This window comes from Phocoena phocoena, chromosome 14 (assembly GCF_963924675.1).
Source record: "Phocoena phocoena chromosome 14, mPhoPho1.1, whole genome shotgun sequence".
Taxonomy (NCBI): domain Eukaryota; kingdom Metazoa; phylum Chordata; class Mammalia; order Artiodactyla; family Phocoenidae; genus Phocoena; species Phocoena phocoena.
The window spans coordinates 8,416,927-8,436,089 of NC_089232.1; the positions used below are offsets into that span (position 1 = coordinate 8,416,927).

At 40.5% G+C, this 19,163-nt stretch overlaps 1 protein-coding gene and 1 pseudogene across 1 annotated transcript in view; one reads left to right on the top strand and one right to left on the bottom strand.

Moving 5' to 3' along the window:
• The window catches only part of VWA3B (von Willebrand factor A domain containing 3B), a 205,397-nt gene extending 186,462 nt beyond the window's left edge, over positions 1-18,935 (bottom strand). The window contains exons 1-2 of the mRNA XM_065891066.1: positions 18,740-18,935; positions 6,357-6,451 (exon numbers count right to left, since the gene is read on the bottom strand). Of these exons, the coding sequence (XP_065747138.1) occupies positions 6,357-6,451; positions 18,740-18,935 (291 nt within the window). The remainder of the gene's footprint in view (positions 1-6,356; positions 6,452-18,739) is intronic.
• LOC136133765 (polyadenylate-binding protein 4-like) lies at positions 1,452-3,415 on the top strand (annotated as a pseudogene).
• Positions 18,936-19,163: the final 228 nt, after the last annotated feature.

Here is a 19,163-nt window from a genome sequence, read left to right on the forward strand (position 1 = left end):
CACATACAAAAATAACCTCAAAATGAATTAAAGACCTAAATGTAATACTGGAAACCATAAAACTCCTGGGGGAAAACATAGGCAGAACACTCTTTGACATAAATCGCAGCAATATCTTTTTGAATCTGTCTCCTAAGGCAAAGGAAACAAAAGCAAAAGTGAACAAATGGGACCTAATTAAACTGAAAAGCTTTTGCACAACATATGAAACCACTGGCAAAATGAAAAGATAACCTTCTGAACGGGAGAAAATATCTGCAAATGATATGACTGATAAGGGATTAATATCCAAAATACAGAGTCATACAAATCAATATCAAAAAAACAAACAACTCACTCTCCGCCCTGGGTCACCGCAGCCTCCGCCGCTTTCAGGCCTAACAGCCTGAAGAAAAAAAAAAAAACAGAAAAAGATGTTTAAAAATCCGGAAACGCTTTTAAATCTTTTTTAAAAAAGAAAGAAAGAGAGCTTCCCTGGTGGCGCAGTGGTTGAGAGTCCTCCTGCAGATGCAGGGAACACGTGTTCATGCCCCGGTCCGGGAAGATCCCACATGCCGCGGAGCCGCTATGCCCGTGAGCCGTGGCCGCTGAGCCTGCGCGTCCGGAGCCTGTGCTCCGCAACGGGAGAGGCCACAACAGTGAGAGGCCCGCGTACCGCAAAAAAAAAAAGAAAGAAAGAAAAAAAAGAGCGAATCCTCCTCAGAGAACCCGCGGGGAAGTCACTTTGGCACGCTTCCGGCCTGCCCCAACGACACCGCCGCCGCCGCCGCCGCCCCCGCCCCCGGGCGTCCGTCGGTCCCCGTCCGTCGGTGAGCCGCTCGCGCGCCCGCGTCCACGCACTTCCGCACGCCGCCCGGCCGCGCCGCGTGGCAGCCCGAGCCCGCTGCACCCGCCCCCCGCGCGCCGGCCTCCGCGCTGCACGTGTCGGCGCTGCCCTTAGCCTGCCCGGCGTGGGTGGCGCCTGCGCGCTCGGGCAGCCCGGGGGCTTGCAGAGTCGGCACCGACAAATATTTGGTTTCTCGTTTTCCCGGGCTGCCGTAATCTTAAACCGCCGGGAACCCGAGGCCTATATTTATAGAGAAACGCACGTTCCGGAGGCCGCCGTGGGCACCACGCGGTTGCCTCTGGAAGAATTTTTGTAATTTGGAGGACAGTCCCCGTTTTAATTTTTTTCATTTTTTGAAATTGGGAGCTTCCAGACAGGGACAGCTGAAAATTGCAAACTCCCGGGGTGGGCAATATTGTTTTTGAAAGCCTTTTGTCTGCCGTTCGGCAGTCTCCTCCGAGCCGCCCCCAGACTCCTCTCCGGCCCGCGGAGCCCACTCCACCTTCTCTGAGCTTCACTGCCACCTGTGAGCCGCGGCACGGGCCACAGCTCCGAGCGGAAACCCCCTTTGTCCTGTGTGGTCCCTCTAAGAAGTCGTCCTGGCGGGGCTCAGGGTGGTGGGGAGATGAACGCTGCAGCCAGCAGCTATCCCATGACCTCCCTGTACGTGGGCATCCTGCATTCAGACGTCACCAAGGCCGTGCTGAACGAAAAGTTCAGTCCTGCGGGGCCTGTGCTGTCCATCTGGGTCTGCCGCGATACGATCACCCGCCGCTCCCTGGGTTATGCGAACGTCAACTTCCGGCAGCCGGCTGACGCTCGGCGGGCTTTGGATACCATGAACTTTGATGTGATTAAGAGAAAACCAATCCGTAACATGTGGTCTCAGAGGGATCCCTCTTTGAGAAAATCTGGCATGGGAAACGTCTTCATCAAAAACCTGGACAAATCTATAGATAACAAGGCACTTTATGATACTTTTTCTGCTTTTGGAAACAGTCTGTCCTGCAAGGTGGTGTGTGATGAGAACGGCTCTTAAGGGTTACGTCTTTGTCCACTTCGAGACCCAGGAAGCTGCCGACAAGCCCATCGAGAAGATGAACTGCATGCTCCTCGATGACCACAAAGTGTTTGTGGGCAGGTTCAAGTCTCGAAAAGAGCGAGAAGCTGAGCTTGGAGCCAAAGCCAAGGAATTCACCAATGTTTATATCAAAAACTCTGGGGAAGAGGTGGATGATGAGAGTCTGAAAGAGCTATTCAGCCAGTTTGGTAAGTGTCAAGGTGACGAGAGATCCCAGTGGGAAATCCAAAGGCTTTGGCTTTGTGAGTTACGAAAAGCACGAGGATTCCAATAAGGCCGTGGAAGAGATGAATGGAAAAGAAATCAGTGGGAAAGTCATTTTCGTCGGCCGTGCGCAGAAGAAAGTGGAACAGCAGGCCGAGTTAAAGCGAAAATTTGAACAGCTGAAACAGGAGAGAATTAGTCACTATCAGAGGGTGAATCTCTACATTAAGAACTTGGATGAGACCATTGATGATGAGAAGTTAAGGAAAGAGTTTTCTCCTTTGGGATCAATCACCAGTGCTAAGGTAATGCTGGAGGATGGGAGAAGCAAAGAGTTTGGCTTTGTCTGCTTCTCATCCCCTGAAGAGGCAACCAAAGCAGTCACAGAGATGAAGGGACGCATCATGGGCTCCAAGCCACTGTATGTCGCCCTGGCCCAGAGAAAGGAAGAGAGAAAGGCTCACCTGACCTACCAGTATATGCATTGGGTGGTTGGGATAAGAGCGCTCCCTGCCAATGCCATCTGAAATCAGTTCCAGCCTGCAGCTGGGGGCTACTTTGTGCCAGCAGTGCCACAGGCTCAGGGAAGACCTCCGTATTACCTAACCAGTTAGCACAGATGAGGCCTAATCCACGCTGGCAGCAAGGTGGGAGATCTCAAGGCTTCCAAGGAATGCCAAGTGCTATACGCCAGTCTGGGCGTCGTCCAGCTTTTCGCCATCTGGCTCCAGCTGGTAATGCTCCAGCCTCTCGCAGCCTCCCTACTACCGCTCAGAGTCGGGTCTGAGTGCCCAGACCGCTTGGCTATTGACTTTGGTGGGGCTGGTGCCGCCAGCAAGGGCTGACTGACAGCTGCCAGTCTGGAGGTGTTTCCGCAGCTGGGCAGAACCTAGCGTGCTGCTGTTGCTGCCGCTGCTGCTCGGGCTGTTGCACCTTACAAATACGCCTCCAGTGTCCGCAGCCCTCACCCAGCCATCCAGCCCCTGCAGGCACCCCAGCCTGTGGTCCATGTGCAGGGGCAGGAGCCGCTGACCGCCTCCATGCTGGCCGCAGCACCCCCCGCAGGAACAGAAGCAGATGCTGGGTGAACGTTTGTTCCTGCTCATCCAGATGATGCACTCAAACCTGGCCGGGAGGATTACGGGGATGCTGCTGGAGATTGACAGCTCGGAGTTGCTGCACATGCTGGAGTCCCTGAGTCTCTCCGCTCCAAGGTGGATGAAGCTGTGGCGGTCCTACAGGCTCATCATGCCAAGAAAGGAGGTGCCCAGAAGGTGGGCGCTGTTGCTGCTGCTACCTCTTAGACAAGGACAAACCGATTCAAAAGCCAAATGACCCCTCATGGAATTCAGCTCAAAGTTTGAAGATGCCCTAGCTTGTCCTATGGACCTCAACACCAAGACCCACAAATTGCAAATTTAATAGGTCATTTTGTATCAAAAGGTCAATTCTGAAGCGCCTAGAATTTTTCAATTGAAAGATTATATTCTTTGGGTTCTGATATGGCACAGACAGTGTTAACTTTTTTTTCTATTGTGAGTTTTGATTTCCCCCCCCAGAAATTGATTTTATTTGATGTACCCAAGTCTTACCCAAGTTTCTCAATAAAGAAAAAATCTCCATAAAAAAAAAAATTGAGAAAATGGGCAGAAGATCTAAATAGACATTTTCCCAAAGAAGACATACAGATGGTCAACAGGCACATGAAAAGATGCTCAACGTCACTAATCATCAGAGAAATGCAAATCAAAACCACAATGAGATATCAGCTCACACCTGTCAGAATGGCTATCATCAAAAAGACCACAAATAACAAATGCTCAGGAAATGGAGAAAACGGAACCCTCCTACACTGTTGGTGGGAATGTGATTGGTGCAGCCCCTATGAAAAACAGTATGGAAGTTCTTCAAAAAACTAAAAATAGAACTGGCATATAATCCAGCAATTCTCCTGGGTATATATCCAAAGAAAATGAAAATACTAATTCGTAGGTATACATGCAGCCCAATGTTCACAGCAGCATTATTTACAGTAGCCAGATAATGGAAGCTATGGAAGCAACGTAAGTATCCATCAACATATGAATGGATAAAGGAGATGTGATATATATATATATACATATATCACACGATAGAATAGAATATTACTCAGAATTTTACTCAGCCATAAATAGAATATTACTCAGCCATAAAAAATAATGAAAGCTTGCCATTTGCAACAACATGGATGGATCTGGAGGATATTATGCTCAGTGAAATAAGTCAGACAGAGAAAGACAAATATTGTGTAATCACATGTGGAATCTGAAAAATAAAACGAATGAATATAACAAAAAATGCATCTGTATCATATTTGCATCTGGCATTGAATTGTATCGTTTCATAAATGACATCAAATTTGTATTCAACCTAGAGATTATCATACTAAGTGAAGTCAGACAAGAAAGACAAATATCATATGATATCACTTATATGTGGAATTTTAAAACATGATACAAATGGACTTATTTACAGAACGGAAACAGACTCAACAGACTTTGAGAAAAAACTTATGGTTACCAAAGGGGAAAGGTGGCGGGGGGAGGATAAATCAGGAGTTTGGGATTAACATATACACACTACTATATATAAAATCAACAAGGACCTACTGTATAGCACAGGGAACTCTACTCAATCATCTGTAATAACATATGGGAAAAGAATCTGGAAAAGAATGGATATGTATAACTAAATCACTTTGTACACCTGAAACTAACACAACAATGTCAATAAACAATGTACTCTAATAAAAAAAATTAAATTAAAAAAATTTGTATTCAACAAATCTAGATAAAATTCGGACACTCCAGAGAAAACTGGGTTGGGCTGGGGGAGAAATTAGGTAGAAGAAAAGAGATCAGCAAAGGCAGATGAAAAAAAAGTCTCACTGAAACATCTGCCTAAGCATAATATGCCAAAAATATTTCTGGAAATGCTTCTAAACATGCCAGCACATCTGCCTGGCTTCCTCTAAGGGATGCCACCCCACTACCCATCCTCCCGCTCACAGCCTTTGTCCTATGTCCTCTTGTCTCTCAGGCCAAGCTCCCCTGTACCTGGATCACTTGATCACCCAGGGCTGCCACCAACACTCTAGGGGCTGCCCCTGAAGGTGACTTACAAATAAAGCATCGTTCACACAGGTCAGGCAAAATCGTGCAAGGCCTTTCAGGGTGTAGGGAGGCAGGAGACAGAAAAAAGGAATAAGAAAAAAGTGTACCCTGTGCTGTGAAGAATCAGACATTAAAAGATCTGGTACTTTAAAAAAAAAAACAACTTTAACAATCTTCACAACATCCCCAAACACCTAAATGGTTAAGGAAAATGTGTCTTCGGAATACACCATGTAATTCTATGTTTTCACGCTGGCCCCTCTGCCTTCAACTCCTTTCGTTCTCATCCCAGCCCCCTCCCCACGCCCCCATGTCGGCAGAATTCCTAACTCCCTCGCCAGAGTTCACGGCACTTACTACAAACCTCCACCATGACACAGAAACCAGGGTGGGACCATGTCATAGGGGCCATGTGGGTGGAATTAGATGGCAAAGACAGATGTTTTCAATACTGCCACATTGGTTTTAAGGTGGTTCAGATAAAAAAAGCTGCGCAGCGCCACCAAAATAAAATAAAATGAAAATAAAAGTAATGTACATTTTTTAAATGTTAAGAAATAACCATCCAGGTGGTACATGAATGTACAGTGACATGAAAAAGTATCCATGAAGCAACATGATGGGACGTGTGTCTCTGGAGCTCCCTGTGGTGGCCGGGGTGTGCATAGCACCTGACGTGTTAAGGGTGTGCAGGAATCATGTGTTGAATTGCTGGGAATGAAGGACTCCAGTAACAGGTGCCACTCAATCTCTGTCCACTACTACCTGCATCAGGGGTCCTCTATTCCTAGAGCATCTACCAGATAACAGCATTTTGTGCTGGCCTTTCAGCTAACTTCTGTCATACTGCTTTGTTTCTTTATTTTCCAGGCAAAACAAAGTGTTGATATGCAAAGGTTTTCACCTCCGGTCAAGACCTTTCTGCTCTCATCTCTAATGGGTCAAGTGCTTCTCTCCCCAGTTCCTGGGCCGTGACATTCACCACTGTCTACACACAGAAGAAATCCTCCAGCCCTGATAAGCCTGCCTGCCTCTCCACGTAGACCTCAGTAGCGTGTCCCAGGACCTGGCCATCGAGGGAACTCCGACTTACATTGTACGCTCTGCCATCTTCCGTTGTGTAGATCCGTGGAAACAGGCCGTCTGCATACCGGGAAGCCACAAGTCTCCCCAGAGACGTCACATAATCTGCATGTTTATGAAGAAAAGCAGTCAAAATGGTACATTATCAACACTCATTTTTATTTCAAAATGCTATTCTCTGACATCAGATTATATCCCCAGGGACACCAATAATCCGTGATGCTTAGTATTCTGTTCTAGATAATGAAGTATTTCTAGGTGCTATGATAAATGTGACTGTTTACGACATGTGACATCCTGTGATGCATGAATGAATGGGGAGGAAGAACAGGGTTTGTTTCTTGGTCTCCTGGTTCTTTTGTCCAGAATGATTAAGGCAGGGGTCAGAAAGATGACATAGAAACAGTGTTTAATTCCGGAGATCTTTTATTCAGGACTTGGGCTTAGTTTTCAGAATTTTAAAAATTAAACTTAGATATTATCTACTGTTCCCTCGAGTGGGGATTCATGAATAAATGAGTGAGATGAAGCAAGTAGGGAACAGAGTCAGAACACTCATACAGGATGTCAAGACCACTTTCTTCTCAGAGCATATGCTCGGCTGTTCAACATCCACCCCGTAAACACCCATGGAGCACCGCTATGCACTAGACACAGTGCTTACAGAATGGGGGTACGGTGCTTCCTGAAACATACGTTTACTCCTTCGCAGAACTAACAGAAGCTTTCAAGGACTAATTATGACTTGGCAGGACAGAGATGAGGTAAGGCTTCATGGAGCTGTTTTATTGTGGTAATTATTTTATTGTTGCTGTTATTGTTAGTATTATTAAGTCTCAAAGGTGGTAGAGAGAGTGGTGGTACTCTTCGATCCAACACTTCCTTTCCTTTGCCTTTCTAGGGAGGCAGGATCACGGCCTACTTGGGAAAGGCAGAGGGGGCAAGGCTGAATTTTAGAGACCAGGTTTGGTCCCAAATCACCAGGAATGATAAAATTCACAAGTCCTGAAGTTCAATGTCCATAATAGTAAAGAGCAAAGAATGGATACTTGAATCCCATCAGCAATAACCTCACTCAATAAATCTCTCAATCTTTAAAATCTTCATTTCTAAGATTTCAACATCTTTTTTTTTTTTTTTTCTTTGCAGTATGCGGGCCTCTCACCATTGTGGCCTCTCTTGTTGCAGAGCACAGGCTCCGGACGCACAGGCTCAGCGGCCATGGCTCACGGGCCTAGCCGCTCCGCGGCATGTGGGATCTTCCCGGACCGGGACACGAACCCATGTCCCCTGCATCGGCAGGCGGACTCTCAACCACTGCGCCACCAGGGAAGCCCCTGATTTCAACATCTTGACTGACATCTACAGAGCAGCGTCAAATCACCAGCAGCATTCTCTCTTTACCTAAGACATTTATCTGGAGTCAGGAGGGAGGGCTATTTTCTGAGAATTGAAGAAGATGAATCTATATAAGGCTCCATAGCTGTATTAAAATTAAACTAAAAGCCAATTAAAATTAAGGCATTATGAATTCCCCATCCAATAATGGTGAAGTAGATTTTACTGGCTAACTCTCACACAGAAAAAAATTATAAGCCCTGGACAAAATATTAAAATAGCTACTTGAAGGCACTAGAGAGCAATCAAGAACAGGCAGAAACTGGAGTAGCATTAATCCCTGAAAAAAGGAAATTGGTGAGATTTGCATTCATTTAATAAGGGAGGCAGAGTTTGGAGTTTGAGTCCAACCAAGTTAACTGCTTGCTAGAATAAGAATCAGCTCTCCACCCATCAACTGGTAAGTGGATAAACAAACTGTGGAATATCCATACAATTCATCTCCTGATTTTATTTGGCCATAAAATGAATAAAGTTCTGGTACATGCTACAACATGGATGAATCTTAAAAACATCACATTAAGTGAAAGATGTCAGGGACTTCCCTGGTGGTGCAGAGGTTAAGAATCCGCCTGCCAGTGCAGGGGACACGGGTTCGAGCCCTGGTCCGGGAAGATCCCCCATGCCGTGGAGCAACTAAGCCCGTGCACCACAACGACTGAGCCTGCGCTCTAGAACCTGCAAGCCACAATTACTGAGCCCGTGTGCCACAACTACTGAAGCCTGCATGCCTAGAGCCAATGCTCCACAACAAGAGAAGCCACCGTAATAAGACCACGCACCGCAACGAAGAGTAGCCCCCACTCGCCATAACTAGAGAAAGCCCACGTGCAGCAACGAAGACCCAACTCAGCCAAAAATTAATTAATTAATTTTTTTTTTAAAGTAAAAGATGTCAGTCACAAAACACCACATATTATATGACTCCATTTATATAAAATGTCCAGAACAAGTAAATCTATAGAGACAGAAAGTAGACTGCTTTGGGCTGGGGCCTGGTGGGCAGGGTGCATAGCTAAGAAGTACACGGTTTCTTTCTGCAGTGATGAAAATGTTCTAAAGTTGACTGTGATGATGGTTGCACATATCTGTAAACATTGAATTGCACACTTTAAATGGGTGAATCGTATAGTATGTGAATTACATCTCAATAAAGCTGTTATTTTTTAAAAAGCAGATATGAGAATCTAGCTGTTTTCTATTGGGACAAATATTAAAGGGATTTGCAAAAATGTAAAACAGTGCCACTCTTCTCACTACCATTTTTATTTTAAAAAACATTTTTTTCTTAAAAATGTTACGTTAACATATAATGGGTTTGTTACTTTTAAATGAATTAATAAATATTTTTAAGGGTTTTAGTTTTAACTTCCAATATGATAAATATCAACAGATGTAAAATGCATAAATTCTTGTAAGAGATTAAAAATGAGGACATGATATGAAAGTGTATAAAGGAGATGAAATGAACTGAATAAAGAAACATTAGGGTAAAAACATTTACATACTAATATAGGTAATCAATTCTAATGACAGTGGATTTCTCATCAGAAATCACAGAGGCCAGAGGAAGTGGCACAATGTCTTTTAAGTGCTGAAAGAAAAGAACTGTCAACCCCAAATCTTATATCTGGTGAAATTATTCTTCAGGAATGAAGGAGAAATAAAGATATTGTCAGACAAAGAAAAAATAATGTTGCCAGCAGAGCTATTCTTACAGAATAAATAAAGGAAGTTCTATAAACAGGAAGGAGATGATAAAAGAAAGAACCTTGAAACATCAGGAAGGAAGAACACAGTAAGCATAAATATGTGTAAATAAAACAGATTTCTCTTCTTGAATTTTCTAAATTGCTTGATGGTTGAATTAAAAAGTATAGTATGGCCTAATGTGATTCTCAATGTATGAAGAAAAACAATAAAGCATATTATAAATGAGATTAAAGGGACATAAAGGGAAATAGTTACCATTCTTCATTCAAACTGATAAAATGCTGACACCAGTAGACTTTGATAAGTTACATATTTATAATGTAATACCTAGCACAACCACTAAAAGAGCTGTGTGAAGAGATACTCAAAAAATACTATAGATAAATTTTTTTTAATTCTGAAAAATGTTTAAGTAACCCAAAGATAGGCAAGAAAAAGAAATAAATGGAAAACAGAGGAAAACAACAGAAAACAAAAAATAAAATGTCAAACAAACTCTAACATATAAATAATTACATTTAATATAATTGGTCTAGATACAACAATTAAAAGAGATTGGTAAAGAGGATTTAAAAACTGACCCAATAATAAGGTGTCTATAAAAACCTGCTTCAAATATAATGATGTGTAAGTTAAAAGTAAAAGGACAAAAAAGATAAGTCATGTAAATATTTTAAAAAAAGAAAGCGGGATTGGCCATATAATGTAAAAAAAGTAAACTACAGAGGAAAGAATATTACTAAGGATAGAGGAGAACATTATATAATTATAAAAGTGTCAATCCACCAGGAAGACTTTGCAATTCTAAATGTACATGCACCAAACAACAGAGCAGCAAATATGTAAAGTAAAAACTGATAGAACTGAAAGGAGAAACAGACAAATCCACAATTATAGTTGGAGATTTCAATATCACTCCTGTCAACAATTGATAGAATAACTAAACAGAAAATCAGCAAGAATAAACAGGATCTAATTGGCATTTATTTTTAAAAATACTCCATACAACAACAGAAGAATACACATTCAAGTACCACAGAATATATACCAAGGTAAACCATATCCAGGGCTAGAAAACAAACCTCGAAAAATTTAAAAGAATCGAAACTGAGTATGTTCTCTGTCCACAGTGGAAACAAACTAGAAATCAATAACAAAAAGATAAGAGATTCTGGGTCGGGGTTTCGTATATAGCAGAGCAGCTCCCTTGCTGCGATCTATTGAAAGTCAGCCCTCGACACAAGGGTTTGAAAAAAAAAAGTTAAAATAGAAATTAAAAAGAGAAAAAAAAATTTTTAGAAGATGAGAGAAATCTCCAAACTCTTGGAAACTAAATAACATGCTTCTAAAAAAAAAAAAAAGTCCTTGAATCAAAGAAGTCTCAACAGAAATAAAAAATACTTTCTTAACTGAAATGATATACAATAAAATGAATTGATAATGAAATGAAATGATAATACAACATATGAAAATTTGAGGGACACAGCTCAAGCAGTCTCAAGAGAGAAATTTATAGCACTAAATCCTGACACAAGAAGAGCTGAAAAGTCCCAGAACAATAATCTAAAGGTCCCACCTGAAGAAACTAGAAAAAGAAGAGCAAAATAAAATCCAAAGCATGCAGAAGTAAATAATAAAGATCAAGGCAGAAATCAATGAAATTAAACAAAGAAAAATAGAGAAAATCAATTAAATTAAAAACTGGTATTTTAATAAGATCAATAAAATTGACAAACCCCTAGCAAGACTGACAAAGATGAAAAGAGAGAAGACATAGGGCTTCCCTGGTGGCACAGTGGTTGAGAATCTGCCTGCTAATGCAGGGGACACGGGTTCGAGCCCTGGTCTGGGAGGATCCCACATGCCGCAGAGCAACCAGGCCCATGAGCCACAACTGCTGAGCCTGCGCTTCTGGAGCCTGTGCTCCGCAAAAAGAGAGGCCCGTGCACCGCGATGAAGAGTGGCCCCCCACTTGCTGCAACTGGAGAAAGCCCTCGCACAGAAATGAAGACCCAACACAGCAAAAATAAATAAAATTAATTAATTAAAAAAAAAAAGAGAGAGAAGACATGAATTATTGATACCAGGAATGAAACAGGGACTATCACTTAAAACCCTACAGAATCAAAAGAATAATGGAATACTACAAACAACTCTGCACACATAAATTAAACAACTTAGATGAAATGAATCAATTCCTCAAAAAACGCGAACTACCACAACTCACTCAATACAAAATAGATCATTTGAATAGTCCTATACCTTATTAAGGAAAGAAATTTGTAATTTAAAAACTTCTAGAAAAAGAAATCCCCAGGCTTGGATAGGTTCCCTGGATAATTCTACTGAACACAGAAGGAATTAAATTCTATACAATATTTTCCAGAATATAGAAGATAAGGGAACATTTCCCAACTCATTTTATGAAGCCAGCATTACCCTGATACCAAAATCTGACAAAGGCAGTATAAAAAAAGAGAAACTACAGACAAATATCCTTCATGAATATAGATGCAAAACTCCTTAACACAAAATTAGCAAGTAGAATTCAGCAATATATAGTATAAAAAAAATTATACAACATGATGGAGTCATGTTTATTCCAGGATACAAGGCTGGTTCAATATTCAAAAATCAATATAATCAAGCAAATTAACAGGCTAGGGAAGAAAAATCACATGAACCTTTCAACTGACACAGAAAAAGCATTTGACAAAATCTAACACCCATTCATGATAAAAACTCTCAGAAAACTAGAAATATAAGGGACCTTCCTTAACTTGATTTTTTTTTTTAATCTACCAAAAAACCTAACATCATACTTAATGGTTAAAGGCTGAAAGCTTTCTCCTAAGATCTGAAATGAGGTAAGGATGTCTGCTCTTACCACTTCTATTCAACCTAATACTGCAAGTTCTAGCCATCACGACAAGACAAGGAAATAAAAGGCATATAGATCAGAAAGGAAGAATAAAAACCTTCCCTATTGGGCTTCCCTGGTGGCGCAGTGGTTAGGAGTCCGCCTGCCGATGCAGGGGACACAGGTTTGTGCCCCGGTCCGGGAAGATCCCACGTGCCGTGGAGCGGCTGGGCCCGTGAGCCATGGCCGCTGAGCCTGCGCGTCCAGAGCCTGTGCTACGCAACGGGAGAGGCCACAACAGTGAGAGGCCCGCGTACCGAAAAAAAAAACCTTCCCTATTTGGAGGTGACATGATGGTCTACCTAGAAATCCCAAGGAATCAACAACAACCAAAGAAAACCTCGTAGAATTAATATGTGTGCTCAATAAGGTCACTGGATAAAAGATCAACATTAAAAAATCAACCAGGGCTTCCCTGGTGGTGCAGTGGTTGAGAGTCCGCCTGCTGATGTAGGGGACACGGGTTCGTGCCCCGGTCCGGGAAGATCCCACATGCCGCGGAGCAGCTGGGCCCGTGAGCCATGGCCGCTGAGCCTGCGCGTCCGGAGCCTGTGCTCCGCAACGGGAGAGGCCACAACGGTGAGAGGCCCGCATACCGCAAAAAAAAAAAAAAATCAACCATATTCCTACATCCTAGCAATGAACATGTGGAAACCAAAATCAAAAATACAGTGTCACTTATAATTGCTCAGAAAAATGAAATACGCAGTAAATCTAACAAAACATGTCCAATACTCGTACACTGAAAATTACAAGACAGGTGTTGAAGGAAATCAAAGATGTAAATAAATGAAGAGATACTCCATATTCATGGACTGAAAGACTCAACATAGTAAAGATGCCAATTCTCCTTAAATTGATATACTGGTTTAATGCAATTCCTATCAAAATCCCAGCAATATTTTTGTAGACAGACATGGTTATTCTAAAATTTATATGGAAAGGCAAAGAAAATAGAGTAGTAGTTAAGACAATTGTGAAAAAAGAATAAAGAGGGAGGAATCAGCCTACCCAGTGTCAAGACATTATATAATTATAGTAATCAAGAGTATGGGGTTTGGTGGAGAGACAGACATACAGATAAATAGAACAAAACAGAGGACCCAGAAATAGCCCCATATAAGTACAACCAGCTAATTTTTAACAAAGATAGAAAAGCAATTCAAAAGAGAAAGGATAGTCTTTTCAATAAAAGTTGCTGGAGAAATTGGATATCCATAGTCCCAAAAAATCAACCTTATACAAAAAATAAATTAATCACAGGCTAAATGTAGGGTGTAAAATCATAAAAGTTTCAGGAAGAAAAGGGGGGAGAAAAACTCTGAGACTTAGCAAGATCTATACAAGAAAAAAAACAAATTGGATCTCATCACCTGTGCACTGAGAAACTCTGTTAAAAGGATGAAAAAAGAAGTTACAGACTAGGAGAATATATCTGTGAAGCACGTATGTGACGAAGGACTTCTGTCTAGAATACATAATGAACATTTAAGACACCAATCTAATTAGAAAACAATCAAAAGACATGAAGAAACATTTATTTTGCCAAAGATGATATATAGCAAATAAGCACATGAAAAGGTATTCAACAAAACTAGACATTAGGGAAATACAGATTGAAACCACGGTGAAATATCACTACACAACTGTTAAAACAGCTAAAATTTTTAAATGGTGACAATACCAAATGCTGATATGATGTGGAAAAACTGGATCCCTCATACATTACTGATGTGAATAGTACAACAACTCTGGAAAACAGTTTGGCAAGTTTCTTAACAAAACAAAATAAAAACAAAACATATACTTAACATACCACCTAGCAATTGCATTCCTGGGCATTTATCCCAGAGAAGTGAAAATTTATGTTCACATAAAAACCTGTAAACAATTATTCATATCAGCTTTACTTGTAATATCCCCAAACTGGAAACAACCTAGATGTCTTTTAATGGGTGACTGGTTAAACAAACAGTGGTACATCCATACCATGGAATACTACTCTGTAATAAAAAGAAACAAACTATTGATACATGCAACAACTTGCACGAACCTCAAAGAAATAATACCAAGTGAAAAAACTGCCAATCCCAAAAGGTCATGTACTATATGATTCCATATATGTAAACAGTCTCTAAATGAGACAATTATAGATGTGAAAAACAGACTGGTGGTTGCCAGGAGTTAAGGATTTTGGGAGATAGAGTATCTGTATGCCTATAAAGGGGTACCACAAGGGAGATCTTTGTGGTGATAAACAGTTCTGTATCTTGATTGTGGTGGTGGTTACACAAATCTAAACAGGAAATAAAATTACATAGAATTAGTCACAGACAGTGTATCAATGTCAAATTCCTGGATTTGGTATTATACTATGATTTTATAAGACATAACCAGTGGGAGAATTGGATGAAGGGTATGTGGGATCTGTTTATATTATCTTTGCAACTTCCTATGAATATATCATTTCAGAATTTAAAAAATGTCAATCAATCAATCATCCAAAAAAAGAGAAAAAAAAATAAAGACAATATCAGATGAACAAAAACTGAGAAAACTCTGTCACCAGCAGACTAGCACTACAAGAAATGCTTAAAAGAAATTCTTTAGGAAAAAATACCAGATGGAATTTCAAATCTTAACAAGAAGGATGAATATTATAAACAGTAAATATGTGGATTTTAAGATGCTATTTCTTCCCACTCAATTTCTTTAAAACACAAATGACTTTTTAAAGCAATAATTATAATACTGGATTGTGAGGTTTATGATATATGTAAAAATAAAATATACTAAAACAATGACACCAAGGACAGGTGTGGGGGATAAGTGGAGCTATACTGTTATAAGAGTCTTACATTTTACATGAAGTAGTGCAAAGCTAACTTTTACCAGACCGTGACAAGTTATGGATATAATCACTAGAGCAACCACTGAAAATGCAATGCAAAAAGGTATACCTTGGGCTTCCCTGGTGGCGCAGTGGTTAAGAATCTGCCTGCCAATGCAGGGGACACAGGTTCGAGCCTTTGTCTGGGAGGATCCCACATGCCGCGGAGCAACTAAGCCTGTGCCACAACTACTGAGCCCGCACACCACAACTACTGAGGCTGTGTGCCACAACTACTGAAGCCTGTGTGCCTAGAGCCAATGTTCCACAACAAGAGAAGCCACCGCAATGAGAAGCCCGCACACCACAATGAAGACCCAACACAGCCAAAAATAAAATAAATAAAAATTTTTTTAAAAACTTAATTTTTTAAAAAACGGTATACCTTAAAATCCTATTGCAATTCAAATGGAAAATAAAAATGGAATTAAATGAAATACAAAAATATTCAATGTACCCAAAAGAGGTCAGGAAAGGAGAAACAGAGGGGAAAGAAAGTGATGGGACAAATAGAAAACAAACAGTGAAATGGTAAACCTAAATCTCACTAAGTCAATTACTACATTAAATGTAGAGACCCAAACTACAATTAAAAGACAGATTATGAGACTGGGTTAAAGGGGCACTCTTTAAAGACAGAGAGTACAGATAATTTGTAAGTGAAGAGTCTAAACATATATGCCATGTAAAAATGAAGCACGAGGAAGCTGTAGTGGTTATATTAATATTAGACAAAGTAAATGTCAAAACAAGGACTACCATGTGATATAAAGATGGACATTTCAAAATTATTAAAATTTGCCAATTCATCAGACAGATATGAAAATCTTAAATGTGTATGCATTTAGAGTTTCAAACTACACGAACAAAACTGACAGAACTAAAGGGAGAAATGGACAAATCCACTAGAAAAAAAAAAAAACACTGAAGACATAGAACATCTCTACAATACTATCAAGCATCTTGACCTAATTAACCTTTATAGATACCACCTAACAACTGCTTAATACACATTGTTTTCAAGCATGTATGAAATGTGCAGCAAGATACATGCTGGGCCATAAGTTAAATGTCAGTCAATTTCAAAGACTAAGAGATGCTCTCTGACCTCAATAGAAGTGAATTAGAAATCCAACTACAAAAAAGATATCTTTAAAAGTCCTAACATATTTGGAAATTAAACGCATTTCTTAAAATACATGAATCTAAGAAAAAAGATTATGAATCTAAGAAATCTAAGAATATGAATCTAAGAAAAAGAGGAAGTAAATACTTTAAACTCAATAATAATGAAAACACCACCTATCAAGATGTCTGCGATTCAGCCTAAGCAATGCTTAGAGGAATACTTATAACTTTAAATACCTATATGAGAAGAGAAGAAAGATTTAAAATCAATTATCTACGTTTCCACCTTAAAATAGAAAAAGAAATGCAAGTTAAACTCAAAGTAAGTAGAAGGAAATAAATATTAAATATCAAAGCAGATATCAATGAAATAGAAAACAAGGGATAGAAAAAAAAAATCAACAAACCCCAAATTTGATTCTTTGAAAAGAGGTATGATATACCCCTAACAAGACTTATCAAGAAAAGTGAGAAAAAACACAAATTATCAATATCAAGAGGGAACATCACTACTGATTCTACAGGTATTTAAAAAATGTTAAGGGAATATTTTGAACAATGTTTTGCCAACATATTAGAAAACATTCATGAAAGGGACAAATTTCTTGAAAAATACAACTTTCCAAAACTGACATGATGAAACAGAAAACCTGAATAGTTCTACGTCAATTACAGAAACTGAATTTCTTATGAAACTTTTCCTATAAACTCCAGGCTCAGATAAGTTTCGCTGGTGAGTTCTATCAAACATTTAAAGTTGAAATAGTACTAATCATATACAAACACCACCAGAACATAGAGGAGAAGGGAATACTTCCAAATCATTTTATGAGGCCAGCATAACCCTGATGCCAAAACCTAACAAGGACATGAAACGAAAATTACGGAGCAATATCCTTCATGATCTTAAATGGAAAACTCCTTGACAAAATATAAAGAATTGCTATTTTGCTAATATTAATGACTGAATTATAATTATTTGAAACATGAGATAAAACTGCTTTCAGTTTGTTTCTTTATAAAGGAATCCCACAGACCCTGACTCTGGCAGACTCCCCCACATCTAAAAGGTATTTAGATGGTACAGGGTCGGCTGTACTAGCCTTTGTGGAAGGATAAATAAGAAGGCACAGCTTGAGCCCTGAAGAGCAAGGCCTTGCCCTTAGGATGGGCCCCCAGATCAGTCTGTAACACCCACATCCCCTAGATGTTCCTTATTACCAGCATGGAACAAAGCTGTCAAGGGAACTGGTGAAAAATGTGAAAAACACAGTATTAACGGCTGCTCAAAAAATATGTTTAGGGCTTCCCTGGTGGCACAGTGGTTGGGAGTCCGCCTGCCAGTGCAGGGGACACGGGTTCAAGCCCTGGTCCGGGAAGATCCCACGTGCCGCGGAGCAACTAAGCCCGTGCGCCACAACTACCGAACCTGCGCTCTAGAGCCCGTACTCCGCAACGAGAGAAGCCACCGCAAAGAGAAGCCTGCGCACCGCAATGAAGAGTGGCCCCCGCTCTCCACAACTAGAGAAAGCCCGCGCACAGCAACGGAGACACAAAGCAGCCAAAAATAAATAAATAAAATAAATTTAAAAATATATATATATATGTTTAATTGATTAATTAATTGACAAATTCAGAATAAAATCCTAGTAATGAAAATTGCCCTGACTGAAGGAGTGTTTCCCTCAGGTGGGGTGTTACTGAAATGTGGGCCAGCACAGTCCCAATGGGTGGGCAATCACACAATGTAAGACACTCAGTATCTCTGGTCCCCAGGCCCTACATTTCAGTAGCGACTCAAGTCAACATGTCCTTTAAAAAAAAAAAAACGCTCACACATTTCCATACTCCCTGTTGGGAGGGCGGTACTCCTGGGAGTTGAAAACTAACATTCTAACTAAGACATTTAAGAAAATACTGGACCATTAACAGGCAGGTCACAACAGGAAAATAGCACGTTCTCCCTGAAACCACACACAGCTATTGTTCTAATCCATAGCCTCCAAAAGGGTTTGCATAGGCCAGGGGGTGAGCAAGACATCTGCGGGTACAAGGGGTATAACTCCTATTTATTTCTTATTTCATCTTTAAAAGAAGAAAGAATGAAATTAAGCATTATTAATATTTAATATGTGGGTTGATGATTGTACATCTAAATAATATATTGATACATATATTGGGGGTCCGTGCGCAAACCTTTTTTACCCATAAGGATGTGAGATCAAAATAAACTCAGAGACCTGTGCTTTTGAGGGACCTTCAGAACTGATACAACCTCCTCAAAGGCTAAAGGGCAGCATGCTGGTTGGGTTTTCCAGCCAGTGTTGCTTTGTGAGTATTATACCTTCACAACGTGGAAATCCAATCTGTGACAAAATCTGTTTCAAGGTCAATTTGTTGCTCTTAAGCCCATGCAGTTGAAGCCATTCCTCAGAAGAGATGAGACTCTGCTTGGCCGAGTCTGTTCTGGTGTTGCTCAGTCCCTCTTGCCACTGCAGCTGCTGCTCAGAGATGGTGGAAGATGAGCCTGGTACATCCATCTCTGAGCTAGGATCTAAGTCATAGGGACCTCCTGTAAGGGCAATTGTCAACATCAGACTTCCCGAAAACTTGGAAACAATCTAACATCAACCAAGGATTGGTTTAATATAAATTACAGTGCAACCATCACTGGAATTCTATCAGGTGAAAATTATAATACAAACTGTGTATTTGTTGGCAAAGAAAATATCTACATGTATGGCTAAAAGGTATCCATAAAACTCAAT